We start from the raw sequence: 27411 nt of genomic DNA, 5'->3' as shown, positions 1-27411 counted from the left end.
ATAGTCTTTCCTTCTCTTTACAGTATGTAGGCATTAGGACTCGGGAGACTTTTGATTCCGGGAACTGAGAAGTGCATAGGCAAAGTTACAGATACGTATGTAAATGTTGTGACCAAATAGCCCGGCAATATATGATGTTCTACTATACTCCCTCCGTTTCAAATTGTAGATCGTTTTAACTTTGTATAGTTTTGCTATGCCTAGATATATAGTGTATGTCTAGATGCATAATAATATTTATGAATGTAGAAATGCCAAAATGACCTATAATTTGGAGGAGTAGGTCACATTATAATAGAGACATTGATCGAGTGGCAACTAATTGTATTTAAGCCTGTCAGGACACGGTAGTGCTCAACCCATAATTGGCAGCTCTGACAAACCTTACCACTCATTTGATTAGAGTGAGGGGGTGTTTATTTCCACGGACTAAAATTTAGTCCATGTCACATCGAATGTTTAGATATTAATTAGAAGTATTAAATATAGACTAATTACAAAATCAATTGCACAGATTGAGGCTAATTCGCGAGACGAATTTATTAAGCCTAATTAATCCATGATTAGCACACACATTATCCAATCATGGACTAATTAGGCTTAATAAATTCATCTCACGAATTAGCCTCCATCTGTGCAATTGGTTTTCTAATTAATATATATTTAATACTCCTAATTAGTATCTAAACATTCCATTCAATGTGATAGGAACTTAAACTTTGGACTAAAGAACCAAACAGGCCCTAATACAGAAAGCTGAATAGTCAAAGAATGAGAATATGACTTTGAATTCCAGCAGCATATTCCAATAAACACAACGGCGATTAAACGCTCCTCTACCCCTATAAACCTAGATCTCCACCCTAACTATCATCAGTAAAGAACACTAGCTAGGTCATTAGTTTGTCCCACCATTCATTTGCTTAAAAGTTGCGCTTCCATGGTGTCCTAAATGCTAATATGTACAACTGCTGAGAATCAGAATGGACAAGAAGGATAGACAAACACACCACAAAAATGAAGTACTCAACAAAGGAAACTTAATGCTAAACACATAGGATGACCGATGACGTACTGCTCATTGAGTCATTGTATAGAGCTTGAACTATTCCCGGATGGACACGGAACCTCAGCAGCATGATCATAACTCATGACAAGGTCGCACGGTCACCAATACCAGGAAGTGATCAGGTCTCAATTCTCAAAGACTCAAGCATTTGGAACTGATAGAAAGTATTGTGACATAAACCCCCTGAATCTTATTTTGTACTCCCTAGGTGAAATTACAGTTGGGGATAGGTTCTTCGGAACAACAAGAGATGTCTTCACCCAAGATTCCAGCTGTTTGTCCCAGGTATATTGTCTCAAATAATCTATAATCCCGAATACAAGCTCTTTCTTCTGTTTGTCAACTCCAACAAGCAAGGAGTAATCCATGACATTCATGAGCTGCAAACATAAGGAAATGCAAACAAGAAGATTCAGAGACAAAATCATAGATACTCCTACAAAATGAAGAAAGTATATATACTCTAAGAAAATTATTTTCTGGCAACAGGCACACATACACTTAGAAAAGCTGTGTCATTCCAAATAGCACGTTCCATGAGGTTTTTGGTTTTTCCTTCAATGTAGATTGGCATGGTACGCATATCTTCAATAAAATTTTGATCCAACAGCACCTTTTCAGGATTTTTTGAATCAGGAACATATCGTGAGAAAAGAGCACCCTTCAGATCATATCTACGTATTATATTATGTCCAAACAAAAGATTTTCCATGACCATGAAATTAGTCCTTGTCTCCTTGCCATTCCTAGTTTCCTTAACCTGAAATAGTGTCAAAGAAATATATCAATAGATGCTAGGAGCAGTTTGCATCGTGGAGTTCCTTGAAGATTCAACACACCTGATATATACCCAGAATTTTTGCAAGACATGTAGGGTTACTTGAGACCTGAGATACACTGAAATGCTTGAAGTACTCGAGGCCAAACTCTAAGAATGAGTCAAACTCAGTCTTCTTGATTTGTTTTATGATAAATCTGTCATCCATTGATTTTGCAAAGAAAACCTTACTCTTTCCGCCCTGTGCATTCCAATGTTTGCAGCGGCTTATTGATGAAATATATGCAAGCTCTGATGGGCAACATATCTTCCGAAGTTCTTGGAATTGCTTTGCATATACACAAACAACAGTATATTTTCTTCTCGGAGCTATCTTTTCATTGTTTAGATCAATTTCAGGATGCTGATCTTTTAGAGCTGATAGAAATGAATCATAAAATTGAGGCGTTGATTCCTCAGGTGATATCGGTGACGTAAACCTTGAAAAGTTACGATTATTTTCTAAAGACTCGTTTGGAGACAGCATGGGTGGAAGCAAAGAAGCATTTCTCTCCAAGTTGCTAGGTGCAGCATCAGAATAGGACCCTTGTTGTTCAGACATAGTTAGCGCGTAAGCAATAATGCTGGAAACCTCCTCCTCAGAGATTGACAAGATGTTACCGCCGCAGCCAACTATAAAATGCCCCAAGTCCATTTCATGTTTTAATCGTGTCAATGATGAAGAACATGGGGTGTATTTGTTGATGAGGTGAAAATTATCCAAAGAACCGCCTCGAAGTTCTTTCTTGTATTCCATTTCCAAGTGACTGAATCGATTCCAGACCCATTTCCCTGCATCATCACTTGGTATGACACCACCATACATTTTATTTACTTTGGATGCTGCAGGTTGTTCATGATTCATAAATGGTAAAGCAATTGATTTCTCCACAGAGGTCTCGAACTGATGTGAACCACTTTCAGCAACTTTGCCTTGAGAAGAAAGAGATGATCTTACATCATGATCTTGATAAATGGGCAGCTCATGCTCTTTGATTATCAGTTTATCAGTAAGCTGAGCCTTATCCAAAATTTTATTGGCACATGAATCATCACAGCTGCCATAAGAATTTATAGTTGCTTCCTTTCTTTCTATTCCAGTGTTCTTGACTGCCGGTGCGTCTTGGATGGCAATACTTCCGGAATTCTTCAGCTCATTCTTCACTGTGCTTTCGTGAATAGAATTGTCTGAAGATGTAGTACTAAATTTAATGTAATGGAGAGTATGAAGCAAACGAAGATCCCAAACATAGAACCCAAGAAGAAGTTGCTGGTACAGCCAGTTCAAATCAAGGATCTCATGTGCAAAACTCTTGGGTATTGCAACTTGGTTAAACGCCTTCAGAGAAACCTTGTGTACAGAGGATATGTTAATATACCAAAAATAGTCAGAAAATCCTTTGCATAAGAAAATCAAGAAATACACAGGATAATAGAATTGATGCATGATGGTTACCTCAACTTCATGTTTTTCTTGCATAAGCATACTAGCCACCTCCAAAAGTAATCCCTCATATACTGAAACGTTGGTGTCTTTCCCCATGGCTTGAGTAGAGTATCGTGATCTTAAGCCTTGTATTACATTTTCAATTTCTGAGAAGAGTTGCTTCCATTTAAGAAGGACCTTAAACATATGAACAATGTTAGCATACAAGTGTGTGATTAGCTGAAGAAAAATAAGCAGCAACAGCAAATATGTTGCAGAAGCATACATTATTCACTTCGACATCAAGCCAATCCTTTTTGTTTCGGTTATTGAACTCCAAAGTCAATGGAGGCTTACGAGCAGAATATATTTCAACAGATGAGTATCTGAACATGGCAACTTTGGATCCCAATCTGCAAAGAATAAAGAAATATCTGTGAAATCTTGAAGAAAACATATTTTCATATTTATGCAGTAGTCTTGCAGACATTTACCCAAAGAAACGTAGGCAGTCTCTATGCAGCAAGTGCCCACATGCTGGTAGCTTCTTGGCAGCAGAATGAGTTGAGAAGCTGAGTTCCAAGAACTTCCCAAACGACAGATTACGTGCAGAGGAAGATATTATAACCCTACGATTTGGCTTAGCATTGCATCTTAAGCATCTGGTCCACATCCAAATTCTCCCTTGAGCCTCACCAGAAAGGGATGACTCCAAAGGAAGTCTTTTCACCAGAACAGTGAGAATGCCATTATGGTGGGTATAAGAGTACATGTGGGCTTCTGGAGACTCACCACATGATAAGCAGCTCTGTTTCTGTAAATAATTTTCTTATTATCGGAAACAAAAGCAAGGAAAATGAAGGATCTCTTAAATTAACAAAAAATAAAGATGTATCACCTCATTAAGTAAATTATCTTGCAAATGTCGTCCAAGAGATGTATCAAAATACCCATAATAAGTTATCCGGGAAAGGTGATTCTGATCGCAAACAGCTTTGTTCTTGATATGTTGGCTAGACATTGAAATCAAGATGTCCTGAGTATTCAAGGCAGCTCCACTCCCAGAAAAATTTCCATCAACAGCTTCTTGAAATTTCTGCACCTCTTTGGAATTATTTGTGAATGTTGAGCCATCAAAACCATCACATGTGTTTGACTCCGCACAATCTGATGATGACGTATCCTGCATAAAAGTTGTCGAGGGATCCATAACAGGGAGTGGTGAATATGACTGAACGCCTTTGCTGTCAATATGCTTTTCACTGGCAGGATCTTCAGGCACCATAATTTTGGAATCATGAAGGTGCAGTGGTATAGATTTTTCAGTATGAATGAGCTTTTCCTGATTAGCATACTGATCATCACAAGTTGGCGTGCTATGTTTCATGGTGTCAGTGTTTTTCGAACTATCATAACAGGGACCAAGCAGCTGTGGATTAGTTTTAAAGCACTTTTGTTTCCCTGTGGTAATTTTATCTGTCGTAAATAATTTTTGATCAGCAAAGAATGAAGTTTCAAGGATCAAATGGTAAGCTGCAAAGACAGTGAAATGAAGGACACGCTTAATCTTCTTAAGTTCTTCTCTTGTTGCTCCTTTCAGCAATATCTACAAAATAATGTCAAAATAATCAGAACTAGAAAAGCAGAACGAGCAGATAAAATAGGAAGGTGATGAGCAAAATGGTAAAAAAGGCACATAGTGTACATAAATAGAAAACATTGCATATACAGAACTACAAAAGAAAGAGAGAACATACTGTACATCCCAGAGGTCTTGGAAAACCCTCTAGAAACAAAAATGTTTTGCAGGACTTCCTTCCATCTTCTCCAGTAATATTATGCTCTTCAACGAACTTTTCAAAATGGAGAGACTCACATTGTTTAGTAAGGCTGGGTTTTGCAAGAACATCCTGCAATGACATTACTGGAGAGCCAGTGCAACGAGCAATTCTTTCCAGCCGATGGATATTCATCTCACTAACTACGGTAACTCTTTGTTTCTGTATATATTCGTTGACATTACGGGAAACTGCTTTCTCCACCAATATAACATCAGGCTGGCATTTGCCTATCATTTCACAAAGGGTTTTCTCCAGATGTTCGTTTTCCTGGTCAATATGGAATAAGAGGAATTTGGTAAATTCCCCCTATTATTTGGTATTATATCTATGCAATTTAAATAAGCTTTGGCTAAGAGCATGCATGCGCACCTGTTTCATTGAATTTATTGATGACAGCCCTGTTGATGAATAGCCAAGAGCACCCTGAAGGAGTAACAATTTTGGATGCTTTATATTGGCACGCATCTGCTTGTGTGAAGCACCCTTCTTAAAAACAAGACCATTGATCACTTCGCTATCAAAAGAACAAAAGGCACCTAATTGAGACAAAGTAAGGATAAAGAACGAACAGTAAAATATCAATTTGTTACCTCTGCTTGTAAGATCCTGAAGCTATGCATTTAACCTTCACATACATACCAGGATCCATTTCATTTCCAGAACTGGCATCAGGCTTGACAAGTTGTGCAGCATCCCATGACAATGAAGCAACAATATCAAGCCAGTTCTTATTGGTGCCTCCATCAGATAAAGAGAACCCTTCAGCAGCCAAGAAACGACTTACAAGGATCTTGAATTGCCCATTCATAACTTCTGACATTACTTTCTGCAATTGGTCTTCACGGCTTTCCCTACTTCTCTCCGCTAAGTTTACATTTAAACTTGACTCACCCCACCCAGTGCTGTAATTTTCACTCTGATCACAGATATTTAAAACAGTATCGAAGTCATCTTCCTTATTTTCTGGTTCCGGAGGTAACCAAATGAGAGGATCTGCATCAAAACTGGGCAACACTAGTGGGTATAGGCATTCATTTTCGTTATCAAAGTTAGCACCATTTTTCATGTCAGGTTCAGTATTTGATATGTTGTTATAAACTATTGTATTTTCCATGGTACTGTCATGTCGATCCATAACTTGTTCATTCAATTGGATAATATCACCACCTGCCATAGGAAGGCTAGTGACCTTTTCAACATCTATAAAACCGGATTGTTTAAGATCGACATTTTCCACTGATACACCACATTTCGTTTCTATAAATTGATTATCGGATAGAATTTCTTGATGCTGCTCATAAGATAGATCTGAATCTGAAATAATATTAGTGGCATCATTTTTTTCCTTGGAGTCTTCAAGTGTCTCCAACTGTGGATAACCAGATGAAATATTTTGATCTGCTGGAATGGGAAAAGTAGCACCGTCATCAACAATAGCAATATCACTGAGTTGACATTCTTCCACCCGTATTAAACTCCCTTCTCCTTGCTCCATAAGATCATCACTTAATAGGGTATTAGGATAAAGTTGACCAGTATCTTGGAGCTCAGTCTCCTCTTCAGTATCAGAGTCCATTAGGGAGTCACCTGAGGAAAATAAAACCATAAATAAATTATGGTTATGTAAGAGAATAATTTTAAATGGTACAAACAATTTAACAATCATATCACGTATTTAAGAGAACAGTGCTCCAACACTCACCAAGGCTTGAAAAGCAACTAGCAAAGCTTGAGAAAGAATTTTCACGGCTAAACATAGGGCTGCCATAAGGAGTGCTGCAAGGGCTTGAGTCCATGGTCAACCAGTTGATCTCACCAGTAACAGTTGATGATCCATCACCGTGGTCACACATTTTGTAGCAGGATGTACTGCAGGCTAGGTCGAAATTGACCTCATTCATGTTTGTCTCTTCCGATGCACATGCATGACACATTTTACTTATGACACAACTTTACTGCATTATTTTGCTAGCACTCCACCTGCACATAGAAATAATACTGGAGTCGTCAGCTCAACTAAACCATAACTCGAGCCTAGTCGCTATATATCAAGTATTCATCATGATTGCACAGGAGAACAAGGTCCTTATATTCTAGTGCATGCCTAACCAATTGCTGATGACTGGTATAAGTTTCCAGTTTTAGGTTTTGAAATACATTCCAAAATCTGAAATCCACCTGTGGCCATGCAGCAATAACTAGAGCATGAGTGAGAAAATGCAGTTATCAAGAATTTCAGGCTCTTCTTTTGCAGGTCAGAGCAATACAGTAATGGTTGTTTCGTTGGTAGGGACGGGGCCGTAGGCTAAAGTAGCACAGGCCCTGCCTCCGCCCCAGATTAAAATTCACCATCCATTCGAGCATTTGATACTCCAGATTTCCAGAATGCATTGCCGCAACTCGTTGTCCAATTTAAAGTTGCATGTAAACTACTCCAGGAGGCATAGACAAAGTAACCGCCGTGAGATGCCAACGACCGCGTCATAGTTACCTCTTCCAAGCTACGTACAAGGAACGAGGACGGGCGACGAGCTGTGGCGGGCTCCGCGACGGCAGAGCAGGCAGCAGCTCCTGATGCCTGCGACTTCGAGGCTGTGGCAGCAGCAGACCACGCCACGGCGGAGGCGGTCCTAGCGCGTGCGCTAGCGAAGACGACGGGACCAACAGCGTCGGCGGCCGAGGACAGAGGCCCGCGCGCGCGAATGCCACAGGTTGTGGCAGCAGCTGCCAGAGGCGCGGCGGCGGCGGCTGAGCAGGCAGCGCGACACGCGACTACGCGGCGGAACAGTGCCACCAAAACAACCCCGAAATGGCCAAATGCCTCGCGATCGCCGCCGCTGCTTCTCGAGAATTCGAACATCCTCCCCCGCCCGATCACCTCCCTCCCGTCGTCAAATAGCCAACCCGAACAGCAACGCGATTCGGGTAGGGAAAGGCAAAGCATCAGAACTTACGTGCGCGCGCCGAGAAGGCGCGATTCCAAATCCACCCGGCGAGGCCGCCAGCCAAGAGCCTCGAAACGCGCGGCGCGGTCGCTGGACTGCCCCCGATTCCCAAATGGCGGAGAGCGGGCGACGACGACGGAAGGGGAAGGGGACGACGAATCGTGGAGCGGGGGGAATTCGAAGGCTCGGTGTTGGGATTTTGGGGATTTTGAAACGGGAAGAAGACGAGAGAAATGGGGACGGAAACGGCCAACTGTGCGGGAGCGGCTTTGGATGAGCTGTACTAGCTTGAATATATACTACGCGGATGACATGGCAGGCGGGGACCAATGTTTGTCGTGTGAGTCAGCTGGTGCCGCAGAACGGTCTACTACTTGGGATGGTGTGGGGCACAGCGCTGCCGTGACCTGTGAACACGGTTTTGCTTCACGTTGCTGTCACATCGGAGATCTGTTGTGCTTTCAGGTACACGCTGCCTACACTACACTGCGTATACGATTGGGCTCCGGAACAGAATCTGAGAATCACGCCTCGCGTCGCTCCGTGAGATCCTCATAGGACCTTACTGTGCGCGTTTGGACCTTATGCAGGGGACTTCTCGTGTGATCCCAAAACTGGCCCGGCCTCTAGCTCCGCGTTACCGCGCGCTTTCGCATTTGCACACCGGCACCCCACACGCAGCCGACTAGGCGATTAGATAGCCGACGAGGAGCACAAGAAAGCCAGCGTGCGCTGGCGTACGTTAGCGTGACCAAAACCAAAGACCAAAGTAGCAAACCAACCACCGCCACCGCGCCGGGCGGCGTCCGTCTCACGTCTGGTGGCGACGCGGCGAGATTATCTGCCAGCCGGCCAGCCCCCCCCCCGCGCGCGCTCCCGTAGTGCGCGGGCCGCGGAACGCACGGCGGATGCCGCGCGGCGGCCGTCCAGTCCGGCAGACCAGCACACGATTCCAGGGTGGAGAAGCTGGAGGCCGGAGGACCAAACAAAAGTGGGGCATCAAGGGAAAACATTCTCCTTGAAGCCTGGACCGATGGCACCGGCTGAACAAGTGCGCGCGCCATTTCTATGCCTTTCGACTGCATGTGGTAGAGAATATGCCGTGTGATTTGAGATTATCTTATGCACTTGCTAGGATTCCTAATAATAATCTCCTAGTCCTAGATAGCGTGTGTGCAGTACGCGACGAGGACGAGCCGGTCGGCGACATGATGATCACCTGGCTCGTTACGGTAGTGCTACCACTATGGCCGTGACCGGCGATGCTTCGACTATTCGACGCGGCCGGTTGAAGCCACGATTCGTGCCTGCGAGGCTGTCCGGTGGCTTCACTTGCCGCGCGGCGGGTGGCGCAGTTGCAACAACTGATCGCTTGCATTCGTCCGTTTTTGTTGCAGTTGCATCTGCCAGTCCAAACTCCATGGTGGAAACCGTATACTCCACGGTACGTAATCTTTAATTTGGAAGAAAATTACTGGGATGTATGTCCAATTGTCCATGGACCAATTGGTCCTCCTTCCTAATGTGGAGGACGTTCAGGTCGTCTTCTGACCGCGATACTGGCACACTCGGTCATGCTGATGCTCTGACCGAGGCGGACGTGCGCGCGGCGTCCTGTCGTATGCACACACGGGCTAGGTCTTTCAGAAACCAATCAGGCATGTTCATCTGTGCGCGTCAATCTTACACTTTCTTTTCAAATTAAAAATGTGGCTGATTTCGACCAAGGAACCAATCAGGCATGTTCGTTTGTGCGCGTCTCGCTGGAATATGCGTTGCTTAATCTGCTCGACACATGTGCCCGTGCATCATGAATTGGCATCCTCATTAGTCTAATCCGAGTCGTTGTCACCGGGTGACAATTGGCACCGCTTTATTCTAAGCAAAAATCTTTGGGAACCGCCTGGTTGTATAACTACTACAGATATGGATGTCAAAAGCAGGAACCAGTCCAGAGATTTCCAACAAGGCCTCGCTTTATTAGCAAAAAAAATTGGATAAAATACCCGTTTTTTCATAGAATTCCATTTCAAAACCGCGTCAACAAAAACAGATTGGAATTATTCCCAAATGCACGAGGTCTAATTGTCAAAAACATGGGAAAGGAGAGCTCCAACATAAAGAAGACTCAAGTGATGAGATAGAAGCTCTATGCTGAATGCCAATGAATTTTAACGGGCCTTTCATAATTAGCAAATATGGCCCATGTAATGGTATATTGCTATGGGCTTTTGACCCAAAAATAGTTTGGGCTTGTCCAGAAGCCCAGCAAGATTATTTCTGTATTTCTTTCGGCCCTTTTATCCACAACTCCCACCACCGCTGCTACCAAACCAAGCGCAATGCCCACGTCCGTGACATTGCCGCTGCCCGCCGTTGGGGCTGTCGCCGCGTCGCCGGTCACCACCGCGGCGGGGGCAGCGACGCCCCTCAGGTGTCGTCCTCTCCGCCTCTTCGCGACTCCGGCCGCCACCGCCTCTTCTTCGCCCTCTACCTCCGCCTCCGCCGTCTCCAGCGCGCTGCCGTCAGCGAGGCGAATCCGCAAGCACCTGGCGGGCAGAGACGGCGCCCCGTCGAAGCCCACCAAGCCCCGCGTGTTCTTCCTCGACGTCAACCCGCTCTGCTTCCGCGGATCTCAGCGCAGCCTCAACGCCTTCGCGCGCTGGCTCGCGCTCTTCTTCGCGCACGTCAGCCTCCGCGACCCCGTCGTCGCCGTGAGTACACACATCATCCAAACTTTACCACACAGAGGAATAGTTGTTGGGTGATTTCTGAAATTTTTATCTCTGGACTTAGGTTCTGGACGGAGAGGGAGGGAACGAGTACAGGAGGCGGCTGCTGCCGTCGTACAAGGCCCACAGGGCTCGCGGTGCCGGCACCGGCGCTGACTCGCGCGTTGTCGACGTTCTCCGCGAATGCAATGTTCCGGTGGGTGAACCAGCAGATGTTTAAAGTAGTGCAGTCCCTCAATGTTTCCCAGGTCCAATTCTTGAGTCTGACAATTCGGAAACTGCAAATTCAGGTTGTAAGAGTCGATGGATATGAGGCTGATGATGTGGTTGCTACCTTGACAGAACAGGTTTTACAGAAAGGTTATAGAGTTGTGATTGCCTCACCAGATAAAGACTTCAAGCAGCTGATATCTGACGATGTTCAGTTAGTTATGCCCATTCCTGAGATTGGCCGATGGTCTTTCTATACATTAAGGCATTATGTCGCTCAATACAAGTGTGATCCAACTGCAGATTTAAGCCTTAGTGAGTATATTTCTTTGGTACCCACTGGGAGTCTGTTATACTTGAGCAACTAATGAATTGGAAGTTATGCTACACAGGGTGCTTCATGGGTGATGAAGCAGATGGTGTTCCAGGAATCCAGCATTTGGTTCCAGGATTTGGTAGAAAGACCGCAGTGAAACTGCTGCAGAAACATGGTTCATTAGAAAACTTGCTAAAGACAGCTGCAGTTAGAACTGTTGCCAAGGATTATGCCCAGGATGCTCTCACTAAGCATGCAGATTATTTGCGGAAAAACTACGAAGTTCTTAGCCTGAAGAGGTATGGAATTTCCATTTTGCAATAAGAAAATGATGCAAAAATCAACCCTTCATGTATTACGCTCATGCCTTGGTTTATGCATGTTATCTCCGCATGATCAAGTCATTCTTTATAGTCAAGCATACCATTAACACTTAACTAATGCTTAGCTGAATTTTGTCATCACTAACCAAGCTTTAGTACAAAGTATAGCACACTGGGAGTATGGATAGATTTGTATTTGGCTATGATGCTGCATGGAATCTGAACAACTCGACTTATTTTGTTTCCTGCCTCAGGGATGTAAATGTTCAGCTTGATGACAGTTGGTTATCCGCGAGGAACACATGCAATGACACCAGTGTTCTATCTGACTTCATCCTTAAATTTAGCAACGAAGTCAGAAGCTAAATAGCCGGTGATAATTGAATATTTTCACCAGCTGGGTTTCTTCCTCACAAACCACATGGTTTGTCAAGAAAAGAGGATGCACAAATGTTTGAGTCTTGCGGAAAATTTGTATACTATACCCTTGCTCCAAAGTAGTAGTCATCACACGTTCTCGCTTCTAGTAAGTGGGAAATGTGGTAGTCTACCCAGGTTCAAGCTGTGTGCAACCTTGAGGTTTGGAAGGCCTGCCTTCGTGGTACTCGATGTCCGAGACAAGCTTAAAGAATACCGAATTATCGAGGAATAAGCTGTAATGGTAGTACTACTGTGCTGTAAGATCCATCAAGTACCTTGCCAGGAGATTCCAGATCTAGTGTACTTTCTGCTGGTAGCTGCTCCTTGATGTATGTCATCAGGTGCTAGCAGTTTGCCCCAAGTTTCTACTAATGTAGTAACGAATACTATTAATCTCAAGCTTCCAACTGTCATCCTCGGCATCCAAAGTTACTGTACCATGAGAAGTCATGATCCTTGTTGGTTTGGTTTATTATGTAAGAAATCGATTTGTCCAAATCGTGGCTCTAGGATCAGAATGATCCCAACCTTTTATTTTTGGTTGAACAACCAAGCAGTTATGCTAAACACCGTCAAGAGAAAAATGCAGGATAAACTGGTTCTCCAGTCCGTTCAGCTATAGTGTACCTGAAATTGTCAGGAAGCATCTTGAAATCATCTTCAGAGTCCACGCTAGATCATGATGACAGATACGATATAGTATCATGATGACATATACGATGTATCATGATGATGACATATACGATGTAACCGTTAAACTGTCAATCAGGTCGATTTCTTTGCTCTTCTTCCACTTTATGTGACTTTTTTTTTTGGTTTAGCAATGGCGACCATCAGGAGCCTCGTATGCTAAAGCATCCTGCTTGCAGCAATGGTGATTAGGCTCTGAAATTCGAGCAACCAAGGATACTAAATATAAGGAAAAAGCGTCTCGCTGCCCCAAGACACATGACCTGAATCTTGAACTTTGGCCGCGCCTACTCACCCCAAAAAGCAGTGCAGTGCTGCAAACAGCGCTCATCGGTTTTGCGACCGTTGCCACGGAAATGGAATCCAAGGTCCTACCTTTTTTTGGGTGCAACTGTCATCGAACTAATTAGAACAGGCAACACTGGCCAGTGGCCAACTATTTTCAGGCAGTAGACGAACTGCATCAGGAGTTCAGGCGATAGTCTTGCCCACCCAAGCTCATCAATCATCATGGCCCAGCTGAAAACGGTGTAGCAGGCAGCAGTGCTTTTACAGGCCATGTGATCGTAACCTGTGATTTGGATCGGACAATGGAGGATTTCCGGTGAACAAGACTGAACAAACAGGCAGAGCCTGAGCCTTCTATGTTCCCAACCCATCCCAAAACATGGTGTCCCTTTTGTTTCGGGTTCCCGCTTTTTCCTCCTTTCTTTCTTCACCCACTGGAACCTTTTTCCTTTGGCTCTCTTTTCTGAGGCTGGCCTGTACCAAATTGCTACCTTTGGAGCACACCGGAGATTAAAACATCGATCAGCTTTCGTTTCCGCTACAGGCATGACAGCTCCGACGTAGAAGTACTTGTTAAGCGCATGATGGAGGAAAAGAGCAGATGAAGGGCACGCTTATCGTGTACGGACGCTCCTTGCTCCTGTCTCTGGCCCGCTGCTGTTTGGTTCATCTTTTTCCTAATCGACAGTACGGTTTCTGGTGCAGAGTACCCACACGTCATGGTCTAGGTACGTCCAAGATCAGAGCCCGTTGGCTGTCTGCTCTCCTTTCTCGAATCCAAGTAGATCTCACAGTGAGATGCCGGTATCGTATACACATGATACATACTGGTAGCATAGTAAAAACGAACTCTGAATTCCAACGGCAAAGAACAGTGGCCGCTGGCGCCTGGCCTCAGCCAGCGCCGACCCGAGGCAGCGACGAGACAACACGACCGATCACCTGAATCGGCAGCCCTCTGCTAGTTTTGCAGGAATCCAATGGAGGCCATGCTAGGATCATTTGATGCGTGCATAGGCCTAGAACGCTATGCATATAGATGGGCACGCACACTGTTTGCTCTCTGCTACGACCGCCGCTCACGCCAGGATCGCGATCAAAAGCTTTGGCTGGAGACGGGGCAGGACATCGGTCGTGCGCGCGAGCAGGGTTTTCTTCATGAAAAGGATTGGTCCAGAATTGTCCAAAACTTGACGAGATCATATGCAGCTACGTCCAGAAATAATATCTATGAACTTGAAAAAGTTAAAACGACCTACAATTTATCACGGAGGAAGTACTAACTATTTCTTAAAAAACCTATACTACTATACTAACTATATAGTATATCTTTCCTAATCCAATCCCTAATGACACTACCTACGATTCTGTTGTGTTGGCAGCTCAAGCAATCAGGCCAACATACTCGAGCTCCACGGACCCCAACCACAGCTGCCCCTTCCTCTCCGCCACGTCGCTCAGCGTTACGCCCTTGGCCGCCGTCAGCTCCTCGACCTCCACCCCGTCGGCGTCCAGGCGGACCCCAACCAGATGCTTCACGGGGGCCGCCCCCGGCGCCGCGTCCAGCCGCTGCTTCTCCTGGTTCAGCGACACCCAGTACCCGCCCTTGCCGTCACGCCTCACGTTGTCGGGGTACCCCGGGAGCTCCGCCAGCAGCTCGTACTGCCCGGCCTTGGAGCCGCGGAGGGTGTACCGGAACGCCTGGCACGGCACGGTGTGCGCGACCACGACGTGCGCGCCGTCGGGGCTCACCGCGACGCCGTTCGGGTACGGCAGGCCGGCCTTGAGTACTGTGACGCGCCCGGACCGCGCGTCGTACTTGAGCAGCCGCCCCGTCGCGTCCGCGTTCATCATGATCTCGGTGTTGAAGCGCCTCGGGTACGTCGCGCTCGAGTCCGTGAAGTAGACGTCGCCGGTGGCCTGGTCGACGTCGAGCCCGTTCACGAAGTTGAACGGGGCGCCGTCCGCGCCGGTGGCCAGCACCTCGGCCTCGCCGCCGCCCGGCCCGACCCTCATGAGCCCCAGGTACGCGTCGGCGATGTAGAGGTCGCCGGTCTTGGCGTGGAACTGCAGCCCCAGCGGGCGGCCGCACATGCTCTCCGTCTCCTCCGACGGTACCACGCCCGCCGTGCACAGCGGGATCTTACGGTAGTTGGCACTATGCGCGAACGTGGTCCAGCCGGCGGCGCTGCCGCCCCACTTGAGGACGCGGCCGTCCGAGACGCCGGCGTAGGGCCCCTCGCCCTTGCCGTCGAACGCGAGGCTCTCGGCGCCGGTCACGCCGCTGGGAAGCGGGAGGTGGAAGCTCCAGCGCGTGTCGGTGGTCTTGATCTGCGCGGCGGCGCTCGACGGGACGAAGAGGGCCAGGACGGCGAGGACGAGCCACGCCGCCAGGTTGGGCTGCCGCCCCATGCTGTAGCGCGTCGCGATCGCCGAACAAGCTTCGTTCCTCGCGATGGTTTTCGATGAGCGTATGCTCCATCTCGATCTCGATCTCGATCTCGTGTAGCGTATGCAAAGATTTCTCGTGTTGCCCTTGGAAGGCACGGCGGGCCTGCGTTTTATGGCGCGAAGCCTTCCGTTGTGGCCTAGGAGTCGGAACGCTGTTGGGGTGATTTCGTTAGGAGCCGGACGCCGAACGCCAAACGGACACGGCCCCGTGCCAGATACATCGGGCCGCCGGCGAGACGGACTACACCGTCGTGGTCGCCCAGTCCTATCGTGATTCCAACCCAAACACGCCGCCCGGTTCGCGTTTCGAATCGGAGGAGGATCGTGGCGGGCTTCCGAGTTCCGGGATCTTGCGGTGGTTTCGTCCGTGTCAGTTCGCCGGTGCGTGAGCGTGACAGTGAGCCGGAGCCTTGTCGCGCCAAAGCGTGGTACGCGAGCAGAAGCAGCAGAATCACACAACGCAATTGGACTGCATGTTCGTCGACAGAAAACACAGATGGATTGCGCGAGTGGGGGAGCAGCCGAGCGGGCGACAATTGGATTGTTGGGCGGCCTGCGCACGAACGAGAATTACTACTACATCAATAGCACGAGTATCCAGATTCTACTGTCGGCACTAAATCGTCACTTCGTCAACCAAGTGAGCTGAGCCGCACATAGCTTTACGCGAAAGCCGTGGACCGGTTCGACGCATTTCATCGTCCGTTAGTTGTCGTTTGGATTACTGCAGGTGTTTGGATCTAGCAATCTATCAAGTGGTACTCGAGGCATTATTTTATCAAGTGGTACTCGAGGCACTGTTTTATACGTGGGACTCGTCAAGATCAGAAATTTGAAGGTGAACTCGAACACACGATTTAGATAGGTTCGAGCCGCTTATATCGTGTTATATTATGTCCTGTGTGTTGGTTGGATTATATTGATTGAACTTGTTTGGAGAGAGTCCCCACCTCACCTTATATTGCCGGGTAGTTTTGTAGGCTTCTCCGACTAGTTTGTAATACTCTTTGAGTACTCCATCAGATCTCAATCTTCAAACGTACTTGAGTACTACCATACGGTTAGAATGTACTCAAGCCTCATTTAACTTGGCCTTGAATCTTCAATCTTGAATTTTATATGGATGTGCGATGCAAATCGCACTCTATATGGAGTAGCCCCCGAGCCTTAGGTTAAATCAAAAAATCACGCTGAGGATCAATCTTGTAATTTCACATCTCTTCTTTGCTTAAGAATCCAAATAAAAAACTTTTTAGCCGATGAGCACGTAGCACACAACCCCCGAGCTGTTACACGACTAGTTTGGGTATAAGGTTCAAGCACAGGTCAACATGACCGTTCGTCAACATGATCGTTCACCAACAGTAACCTTATCTTCTTCTGGTAATTTTGGAAACTGCTGACCGTTGCATATTCTTCGGGCATTTTAAAAACGGAATATCCCCGTTAATCTCGCCATAGTTCTAACTGCGGTGTGGTTATAAATAACGGAGGAAATCATCCCTTCTGTTTTCACCCGAGCCATTCTGCTTGTTCATCTTCCACACTATAGCCCTAGCGCTGTCACTCGCTGATCCTTGAGCTCGAGTGCCACGGTCTCCCCCCGCTTATCCCCCGAGCATATGCACAAGAAAACCCTCGTAGCAGCACGAATGGGGAAGAAGACAACTTCCAGCAAGATGGTGGAGAGCAAGAAGAGGAAGGTCATGAAGAAGGAGCTTCAACTGCCAGTGCAAAAGTATAGGAAGACTAACCAGACGGTCCCGCCGACCCAAGCATGCGCTTGGAAGAAGTCCGTGACGAAGGAGGCGGACATCCAGGCATCGGTGGATGCCAATCTGCTCCAAGACCAAGAGCCCATCAATTGGAGAGAAGCATGTGGCAACCCGTGACCGATGGAAGCCTATACCCACGAGACAATGATCTTCACACACTTCATCAAGCGAGGTTTGGCTTTGCCCTCATCTGAATTCTTCCGTGGACTCCTAAGTTATTACAAATTGGAGTTAGTCCATCTCAACCCTAATTCCATTATGCACATTGCCATTTTTGTGCATTTGTGCGAAACTTTCCTTAGAATCCAGCCACACTTTCAACTCTTCCATAAATTCTTTAGAGTTAAGCCTCAGGCCCGGTTGGACCATACAGAAGTAGTTGGAGGAGCAGGCATTCAATTACGGGTGAAAGTGAAAAGCTTGTACTTGGATTACGAGCTGATTGACTTTCACTCTAGCTGGAAGAATAAGTGGTTTTATATTGGTAATCATGAGCCACGACTACCTAAGGTGACATGCCACCGCCCAGTCTGGAACAATCGATGGTTGGACGAGCCTTCCCATTCAGATAGCTTTTAGCTACCCGAGTTTCTAGAGAAGATAGTTGTACTCAAACGAGAGGGGTTGACAGGAGTAGGCATAGCCTTCAGATCATAAGGAGGCAAGTCCAACCCCTGCAACTGCGCTGCACCTGGGGGTATGACTACTCGAGCCCCAATGACCCATCTCGAATGACATCAGATGACTTGTCCGTGGATGAGGTTATGGCGCGATTGAGGCACCTCTTCAAGCTCGCGAGAGCGATTCCAACGGTTGCGCGAGAATACTGCGCCGCGAACCCGCCAAGCAATGTAAGTACTCGTGACCGCAGCCCCCGAGTACCAATTTTGTATTTGTCATTTTACTGGCTTGTCTTCTCTTGCAGAAAGAAATTCACTTGTATTGCTCCGCTCCTCCTCCGCCCGGCTCGGATGGCTCCAATGCCGTTCCTCGAGTGCACATGGCTACCGAGGCTCAGAAGGTAGTCGAGGAGGATGAGGAGCAAGAGGGTTTTTCTTTTTTCAGCAGCTCTGGTTAAGAGTCTGCTAAAAAATTTGTCATCAAGGTCTGGCCGTCTGATAAGGCGGGGTCTTCCTTCGGGATATCCAAACGCAAAGCCGGAGATGACCTGGAGGCTGGGCTAGCGCCACCGCTGAAGAAGAGGCCTACAGTCGCCATCAAGCGCGTAGTGAAGAAGCCGCCCACCACCAATGAAGTCCCTCCTCCGATAATCACATTAGAAGAAGGACAAAATCCTGAGGATCGAGTACTCGTAAATTGTTTCCCTTACCGCCAAGTGTGCTTACTTATGACATTGGAGAATTACAAGTAGTCGAGGAGGAGACAGAGGTAGAGAAGATGATCACCAAAATTGTGCAGCGGGAGCTATTGGTGATCAAGGAGGTCATCGAGTTGGAAGATGATGAGGACCCTTCTGTCACTAGGGCCAACCCTGCCGGTGTGCAGACTACTCAAGTGGTGGAGACGTCATCCAAGGCTGGCGAGGATCAAGCTGCGATCCAGCAAGCCAAGTCGAAGAAGTCGTCATCCACTATCAAGTCCTTGCGCCTGGGGGGAGAGCCCTGCTTAAAAATTAAGAGGTCCACAAGGTAAGTACTCGAATATTTTTCGAGTACTGATTGTGATTTTACTTTCTGTTATAATGTGTCTTGATACTTGTCTTGTGTAAATATTCCACCAGCGTGGACATTGGAGGCCCGAGCTCGAAGTCTGCAACCAATGGCAGCAGCCACTCGGCCCAAGACATCGCCCCGGCGCCTACAATTCTGCCGTCGGAGGAGCAGCCTCCACCAGAAGTAGCTCCAGGTGCTATATCCCTTGTCGCTGCGCTTATGCATGACATTATTGCATCACTAAATGTTGTTGTAGTGCCAGCCCCCGAGCTGCCAGTAGCCGAACCTATCGCAACGACTACTTCTACTGTGGTGGCTACATTGGTAGCCCCCGAGCCGGAGGCGGAGACCAAGACGGAAGTGGTGAGTACTTCTAGAGCTGAGGCCACACTTGTAGCCTCCAAGCCAGGAGTTGAAACCATAACAGCTAGAGCTCTTCAAGTATTGGCATCCATCCCGCCTTCTGCGGCATGACCATCTTCTAGCCGTGGTGTGGCCTCCCTCTCATCTTCGGAAGTTGGTCCATCAACTAGCTGAGCTCTAGTTCCTCTTGATATGCCAATCTTGGAAGAGCACGACCAGCCTCAGGTAGCTAAAGGGGTGAATCTGGAGGATATCCAGCTCCTGGCAGACCCTCTGACCACCATGGAGATGGAGGCTATGGTCATGGAGATGCACCGCCACGTGGGTCAATACACAATGGTAAGTTCTTCTGCGTTTGTTTTGAACTTAAAATCGGTACTCGTTGCTTATACGAGTACTCGCTTTGTTTTGTAGAAATTGATCGAGTGCTCCTGACGAAAGTCCGAGATGATCTAGGGCTACGGATACACCATAATGCGTGCGCAAGCACTTGAACAAGAGCTAGCTAAAGAGTGGCAGTATTCCTCTCGGCTACTCATGAAGTACGAGAGTCAAGCTGTCAAGTACCATAATATTGTCCTGAAAGTTGCGGAGGGGAAGCACCACCTTCGGAAGCGCAACAAGACGATGAAGCATCGATTGGAAGGTAATTTGTCGCCTCCTGTTCGTCTTTGAGTACTAATTTGCACTTGATGATTCTAAGTTGCTCTTTTGTGTTGTTATTATAGTGCTCACGAAAGAGAAGGAAGATCTCCAAGGCCAAGTTACGGAATAGCAGAACTCATATTAAAGAGTGACGGATCAACACGGCAAGCTGTTCGCTATGTACGAGACTTTGGAACATCAATTGGAGAAAGAGCGAAAGTTGCGCACTGATGGAGAAGTCGACCTCGTAAACGTCATGACGTCCATCTGGGAGCGTGAGGATGAGCTGGAGGCGACCAAGCTTGCTCTGAAGGAGCTGACAGAGGCCGCTCAGCCTATCACTAACAGAGGCCGCTCATCGGATCCGAGTAATAGTCGAGGTCCTTGATCAAATCCGAGTTGAATTGAGATCTGGACAGGGTGGCTTGATAGAAAACACCCGAGTTTCGGAGACTGAATGGAAATTGACTTGTATCGTAGACTGATTCGCACGATCGCTTAAGCGCCAACTTGTGGGAACCAGTCCGACTGGTGGGAGAAGTCGAGCTATACTCAAACTCGTCCCTCGAGTTTCAGAATAGGTCAAAAATTTCGTTGAATTTTCCAACAAAATCCTCCGACACTTGGCGATGAAAGTTGATGTTGTAACGCTTCTCCTCTGGGGCCGGCGCAATGTGGCGATGGAAGTTTCCAGCGCCGTCTGCGATGCAAACCCAGGAGCCGAAGATGAATGTCGCGCCCGCTTCAAACGCGATGGTGGGCTTGATGATGACTTCAGCCATCGAGTTCGCCAGTTGATCTTTAGCGAGATCCCCTACCTGGCGCGCCAGCTGTCGGTGTTTAGATCCGGCAACCTACCGAGGGGGTACCCGGGGTAGTGTTTTATGCATGGAGCTCGTCGAGATCAGGAACTCGAAGGTGAACTTGAACACACAATTTAGACAGGTTCTGGCCGCTTATATTGCGTAATACTCTATATCATGTGTTTTAGTTGGATTGTATTGATTGAACTTGTTTGGAGGGGATCCCTGTCTCGCCTTATATTGCCTGAGGCAGGGTTATAGGTCGGTTATTTTACAAGAATACTAGTCGGATTCGACTAGAGTTCTACTTTAATTACTACGAGTAGTTCCTAATCCTCGACTAGGTCTTGTCCTCCACGTAGACTACGCCGTCCTGCACCGTAGTCTCTATGTTTGACACGTCTCGGTGTACAGCCCTGTATCTAGGACTGTCCAAATCTTTTGGTGGGTCCACAAATGTATGGACGATAGGACTACAAATAGGTTTTTTCAGAACAAATTTTATTTGGAATCTCGCCGGATGAAAATGGTTCAAGCTTTCACAAAAGCATGTTTTATTTTTTTAAAAAATTGATTCTAGTTGCATATAGCATCGCAACGTATGGCTTTCATCTCTTTTATATAGCATCGCAACATATTGCTTTCATCTCTTTTATAGTACACATAAGATAAGGAAAAAGGGAAATGAAAAAGTATGTGACAAAAAAGCAGAGGTATGATAATTGGTTTTCTGAAAACCACATCGAGTGCATATTTTATAATCACACAATCTTTGAGTTCTGATGAAAATATACTTTTGGTTATCTCCGTTTTATTCTACAAGCCAAATGATCTTTTAGATGGTTATTAATAATAGTATAAATCTATTTTACTAAGTCTAGTTTTACTAAGTGTGGATGTAATGCTTTTAAGTTAGCAGCCTATGGTGTTCTTGTGCCCTTTCTCAGCTAAATACATTTACTTCATACACCTTACACCTCGGTATGGATGGAAAGTTGTGGATAGGGAGGGCGAGGAGGCTGGGGAGGGGGGGCACATGCTCTATCGACATAGATTTGTCAAGAAAGGTTGATAGATTTGTTTAATAGGATTGTAAATATTTGGGTGGTGAGGAAGAACAGTGTGTACAAATAGGAAGAAATATACCGCATGATCGGAAATTCGGAAGTGATTTTACTGTTGCAATAACGAGCTACACACCCCGGTGACGAAGTAGCTACACATGCAATGCAATGTACAGCCGATTAGGCTCATAAAAGAAATAAGGAAAGAGATGATTGTTGACGAGAAAGGAGATAAAAATGACATATGATATCATTATGGCACAATAAAAACTGAGTAAATATATACTTATAATCTTTTTTCCCACATCACATATGCATCGCACTTACTTATAGGAGTAGGCTCTAATAAGATGCATACCACCTCTAGTAGTGAAAACTTACCTTTGGAAAAGAAAGAGGGAGCAGTATCACGTTTTAAAGACTGTCAATATTCTCTCGATTTTGAACTCATGCCCTCTCCCTTAATTTTCCTCTCTCCCTTCTGATTATACGGTTATCGACTTTTATCCATGACTTTTATTCTGAAATCTTAAAAGGGAGAAGAAGAAAGGTTCTCGTTTCCAGAGTCCCCACTCTCCAACCAAAAAGATTTCAAATTTGCATTCCCAGACGACCGTTTTCCTCTTAAATACACGATGTGCGCGGTGCACCCCAATCACGAACCGTCTTCTTTCCCACGACCACGAAACGGGGCCTCCCGCCTCCGAGCCTTTGTAGTTTGCACAAAGAACACCAGAAAAAAAATGCGAGCCTTGCACATGCCAACTCTCCAAAACCCACCGATAAACCAGGTCCTGCACACCTCTTGTTGCCTCCATCGGCGGCCCCCGGTCGGCAGCGCCTCAAGTCTCGTTACTCGTAGCGCCCAACCTCCCCCAACAGACAGAACGAAAAGCCCTCGCGATTCGGCCATTAAAGGCCGCCTCTGAGCACATGGCCAATCTGGACACCAGTAGTATTGTACTCCTGGCCTTTGCTGGTGCCTGTTGGAGTCAAGGGCAGATGGGAGGTCGTCTTCTCCTCGCCTTGCAACTGCTGCAGAGAGCCACCACCATGTTCTTTCAATCTTTCGCCTTCTTTTATTTGCAATAGCTGTTTCAGTCCCCGCTTTTCGTCGCTTTGGGTTTTGTTTTTCCCTTTGCATGCTGTCGTTTGAGGAACACGATGACAGCCTTGGAAGGAGCGGCGGCGCCCCGCCTCCGGATGTTCCACCACCCACGCTTAGTTTACCCCCATCATTAGCAGCACAAGCGCTAGGGCCCTTTTCTGCTTGGCGGCCTGCAGCCTTGTCATTTTGCTGCTTGTTCTTTGTATGGCACCCAGGTAGGCGTGGTTTGTTTATGCAGAGGAGACCGATGAAACGTGTTTTGCTTTCTGCAATCCTTTCCCTGATGAGAAGTGCAGTGCTGTGAGTAAGCAGGGTATGGCAGCCAGATGGTTTCATCCTCGGTGCAGCCATCAGACATGATCAAACCACTACTCCCTCCAGATTATAGGAGATTCCTTCCCAAATTTCCAAAATTATAGGTCGTTTTGACTTTATTAGATTTATAGACTTTGGTATGCACTTAGATATACCCTATATCTAGATACATAATAATATCTATACATTAGAAAAGTCAAAATGACCTGTAATTTGGAACGGATGGAGTAATTTGGAACGGATGGAGTAGTAATTTCTGAGTGTCCATGACTTGGCCATTATTATCTCTGCAGCTGGTTTCCTCGGAGGACAATCTCCCCCTTGTTGCAGCAAATGAGCATGGAAATGGTTGGAGCATGGACATCGGATTAACAGGGATAAGGACACGAAGAGAAGGAACATGCAGAGTAACATGGATTGAATTATGATGAGACAAGTACCCCTAAAAATTTAACATATCAATGAGAGAATCCAGAAATGCAATGTACAGACACATCTACAGAGGAGCAGACATTCCCCAGTCCTTCCTTTCCCACGGTTTTTTCTCCCCTGCCCTCCTCAACAACCATCCACCACAACGTCATTATACTTCTTCCCAGCTACTATCACAAAAACAAGCTCACTTTGGTTTAACCAAACAAAATATAGAATGTGAACCAAAAACCAGCAAAACCCAATAAATTAACGAACCAAACCAAGAGGTTTCTTCTCTCTTCTATCATGCTCAGATGAAATGTTGATCATGTAACTGTAGGACTCAATCGCTGGTGCTCTTCACCTTCGATCTGTAAAGGAGCTTCTTCTTCTTGGATGCAGGGTTGTTGATAGTTAGCACGAGCTTGCCGGGCTCTCCAACCTTGAAGCTTCCCTTCATGATTGGTTCCTCATTGGCAGGCACCTTCCTTGTTTTCTGAACAATGACAGTGTATCCACCCTCAGCCTCGGGGGTGAACTCGGCCCCATAGCTCACCTCCCAACCGAGCACCCGGAGTTCCCATACAATTGTGGAGTTCTGCAAAGATTGTACATTTGCAAACAGCGGTTAGTAACAACAATCCATGAGCACTCTGCAATGTTCATGAGAAGTGAAATAAAACATTTTAAATCCAACATCTAGTAAGGACAAACCTCGGTGACAGGGATCTCAACGGTTTCTTTGGAAGAGGGTTTGATAGTGAGCTCAGTGACAGCGTCGGAGGTAGTGAATTCAGGATCATCCTCCTTGAAGAGGCCTCCAAATTGGACAGGAACTTGCTCGGGCGCAATGTATCTGAATGTTGAGAGATAAGATTGCCAATACATTAGGAATATAGTGCCTTGAAGATCAAATAAACACTAACTGCCAAATTTTTTGGTTCCAACCTGAAGAGAGTCTCTGCAGACTTGGCCGGGCTAGCAAAAACGAACTTGCTCTTGGTGCGCTGTGTAAGGAATGGGCTCATCATCTTGTTGGCAGCGAGATACCACCATGGCACATTGATGAACACCTGCACAAGGTGAACCAAACAAATTTAAAATTCTATTCCACATTTGAAGAAACTTCTCGGGATGTAATCAACTTCAGCTCGTTCGCTCTAACAGCGAACAATGTCTCAACAGGCAGTTGCCCAGGCTTGACCATGTGGAAGGACTTAAATTTTAGGAGGGCAGAAACAAACAGGACCTAGTAACTAAGGGAAAAGATCCAACCTACATTATGATTACCAAACCACACACCAAACGACAACAGTCAACTCAAAACAGCCAGATCAGAGTAAAAAAAAGTCCACGACACCATAAAGGTTCAACCCGAAGAATAAACCTTGGCCCAATCATTCAGTCCCAACGTTAAACTACATTTGCGCAAATTGGAATCTTTCACATCACAGAACTAAAATTTCGAATCATTGTGGCAACGTTGAGTCCTAATCATGCAGCTACAAAATTCCAAATCAACAATTCAATTGATGCTGAGAGCCGTTACCTTCTTGGCAATGAACTCGGGGTAGTTGTCCTGGAGCAGCGTGACGGCCTGGCGGGTGACGGCGCGGTGCTTGCCGAGCATGGGCGGCGAGTTCTTGAGGTCAGTGACCTGCACCATGGAGCAGATGCCGCTGGGCGCGAAGTCCAGCTTCGACAGGATGCCACGCTCCAGCAGCTGGATGCGCCACTTGAGGAAGCGCTCCCGCTTCTCCTCGTCGCCGAAGGCCTTCTCGTAGAGATCCTTGTCCTGGAACTCGCCGTAGACGTTGTAGCACACGGGGTGGCCCTCGCGGTCGGCGCCGCGGTAGAACACCACGCTCTCCAGCTCCGGCAGGCCGAGGTCGGCTTCGAGGAGCGAGGTGATGCCGAAGCGCTTGCGCCACAGCACCGTGGACTTGAGCATCGCCATGGCCTCCTTCACCTTGAACTCCCGCGCGCGCAGGAACTTGAGCAGCACCGTGTCCGTGCGCTCGTCGTCGCCCACCAGCGGCACGCCCCAGATCAGCACAGGCTCAGGCGCCGCGGCCTCCGCTTCGGCATCCGGTTCCGCTGCCACCTCCGAGGTGGCGGCGGTGGCGGCGGCGGCGGCGGGCACGACGGTTTCCTCGATTGCCTCCACCGTCTTGGTGGCGCTCTCCGCCACGGCGGCCACAACAGTCTTCCATTCTGGCTCCGGTTCGGCTGGCTTGGCCTCCTCGGCAACTGCCTCGGCCTTGGTCTCCTCGACCGGCGCCTCCGTCTTGGCCTCCTCCGCCGGGGCTTCCGCAGCCGCCTCGGCGTTGGCCTCCTCCGCCGCCGCCTCAGCCTTGGCCGGTTCCTCGGTCTTGGGCACCTCCGCCGCCGCCTCAGCCTTGGCCGGCTCCTCGGTCTTGGGCTCTTCCTTGGCCGGTTCCTCAGCCTTGGGTTCCTCCGTCTTGGTCTCCTCGGCCTTGGGTTCCTCCTTGGCTTTTGGCGGCGGCGGCGGGGGTGGCAGGTTGAACTCACCGGCGGCGAGGGCGGCGACGATCAGCTGCTTGAACTCGTCAAGCGCCTTCTTCTCCGGGTCGGGCAGGTCTTCCACAAGGTTGCTCTCCTCCTTGAACGAGCCGGCCCCCGCATCGTCGGCGGTGACCGCCGCCTCATCAGCCTTCTTCTCCGCCTCCGCCTCGGCCTCGCCTTCCGCCGCCGCAGGCACCTCCGCCTTCTTCTCCGCCTCTGCCGGCGCCGCCTCGGGCACGGCCACCTCGGCCGCGGCGGGCGCGGCGGCGACCTCTGGCTGCGGCTCCTCTGCCATTTCTCAGGTACGCTTTGGAAACTCTTTCGAGCCTGCGCGCACGAGAGAGAGAGAGAGAGAGAGAGGGAGAGAGAGAGAGAGAGAGATTGCTGTGCTGGGGATTAGGGTTTGGGGGGGATGGGTGGAGAGATATAGGAGTGGGAGCTTGGGAGGAGCTGAGCTGTCAGAGGGAGTCCAGCTTTGCTGCGCTCTTTGCGATGGCTGGCACTGGCAGGAAGAGAGAAGCAAACCAGATTACCAGAGCTGCGGGCGGAGGAAGGCGGAACGGAATAGGTGGCTCGGCGTGGTGGGCCCCACATCAGGCGGCGGGTTAGTCTTGATTAGTGACGGGTTAATGCGCGGTTTTTTATTTTTGAAAAGCTCTATCCTTTTTGAGTCCGGGTAAAATGCTGTGCGGAAATTTATGAGCAACAGATAATTTGAAATGCGGACTCCAAAAGAGGAGAAAAATTTTAAATGCTAGAACTTCCTGTCGGGTATCTATAGCCTAGCAAAAATCCATGAAACAATTAGCTTTTGTTTGTTGTGGCCTGTGACTTGAAAATATCCCGTTTAGGGCTATGAAATTTCACCCAAAAAACATTACAAGATATTCATAAAAGTCAGGGAAAACTTATTACTTCATTCCAAAAAAGGGTTGTTACTTTGAGTGGAAATATAATTATATAAACAGCCCGATAATCTTCGGTATCGTGGTAGATACAAAGGAAATGCAGAGATAATAGGTAGCTGAAAAAAATCAGAAATCACATTCATTTAAACTTCCAAATTGCAATGGAGATAATAGTATTTTTTAGTAATGTAAATTTTCCATCCCTGTCGTAACACAGAACGCTGTTTTTTTTTCTGCATTATAAACCAGGAGACGTGATCGTACGTGATTGCAGCGTGCTCTTGTAAGG

The 27411-nt window shown here is 47.3% G+C and overlaps 4 protein-coding genes across 5 annotated transcripts; 1 reads left to right on the top strand and 3 right to left on the bottom strand.

Annotated features, from left to right (window-relative positions):
- Positions 1-725: 725 nt before the first annotated feature.
- On the bottom strand, positions 726-8375 carry LOC101774217 (putative 1-phosphatidylinositol-3-phosphate 5-kinase FAB1C). Of its 2 annotated transcripts, none has more exons than XM_004970688.4 (12): positions 8108-8375; positions 6856-7133; positions 5744-6740; positions 5523-5667; positions 5070-5420; positions 4211-4918; positions 3807-4126; positions 3599-3725; positions 3343-3510; positions 1909-3237; positions 1569-1829; positions 726-1449 (listed from the first exon to the last, which is right to left on the bottom strand). In XM_004970688.4, the coding sequence occupies exons 2-12, from the start codon at positions 7085-7087 to the stop codon at positions 1210-1212; spliced, it is 4878 nt and encodes a 1625-aa protein (XP_004970745.1). In that variant the 5' UTR covers positions 7088-7133; positions 8108-8375; the 3' UTR covers positions 726-1209. The 2 variants fall into 2 exon arrangements, with proteins under 2 accessions (XP_004970745.1, XP_022682546.1); XM_022826811.1 differs by lacking the exon at positions 8108-8375 and adding an exon at positions 7645-7666.
- Positions 8376-10411: 2036 nt separating this feature from the next.
- Positions 10412-12575, top strand: LOC101773813 (5'-3' exonuclease). The gene is made up of 5 exons (XM_004970687.4): positions 10412-10812; positions 10895-11026; positions 11121-11355; positions 11433-11655; positions 11934-12575. The coding sequence occupies exons 1-5, from the start codon at positions 10441-10443 to the stop codon at positions 12043-12045; spliced, it is 1074 nt and encodes a 357-aa protein (XP_004970744.1). The 5' UTR covers positions 10412-10440; the 3' UTR covers positions 12046-12575.
- Positions 12576-14291: 1716 nt separating this feature from the next.
- On the bottom strand, positions 14292-15593 carry LOC101773395 (protein STRICTOSIDINE SYNTHASE-LIKE 10). Its single transcript, XM_004970686.3, has one exon. The coding sequence runs from the start codon at positions 15487-15489 to the stop codon at positions 14461-14463; it is 1029 nt and encodes a 342-aa protein (XP_004970743.1). The 5' UTR covers positions 15490-15593; the 3' UTR covers positions 14292-14460.
- An 8082-nt stretch (positions 15594-23675) lies between these two features.
- LOC101772986 (patellin-3) lies at positions 23676-26722 on the bottom strand. The gene is made up of 4 exons (XM_004970685.3): positions 25238-26722; positions 24637-24761; positions 24403-24544; positions 23676-24286 (listed from the first exon to the last, which is right to left on the bottom strand). The coding sequence occupies exons 1-4, from the start codon at positions 26507-26509 to the stop codon at positions 24032-24034; spliced, it is 1794 nt and encodes a 597-aa protein (XP_004970742.1). The 5' UTR covers positions 26510-26722; the 3' UTR covers positions 23676-24031.
- Positions 26723-27411: the final 689 nt, after the last annotated feature.

This window comes from Setaria italica, chromosome V, assembly GCF_000263155.2.
Source record: "Setaria italica strain Yugu1 chromosome V, Setaria_italica_v2.0, whole genome shotgun sequence".
Taxonomy (NCBI): domain Eukaryota; kingdom Viridiplantae; phylum Streptophyta; class Magnoliopsida; order Poales; family Poaceae; genus Setaria; species Setaria italica.
This window is presented reverse-complemented; position numbering and strand designations above follow the sequence as displayed.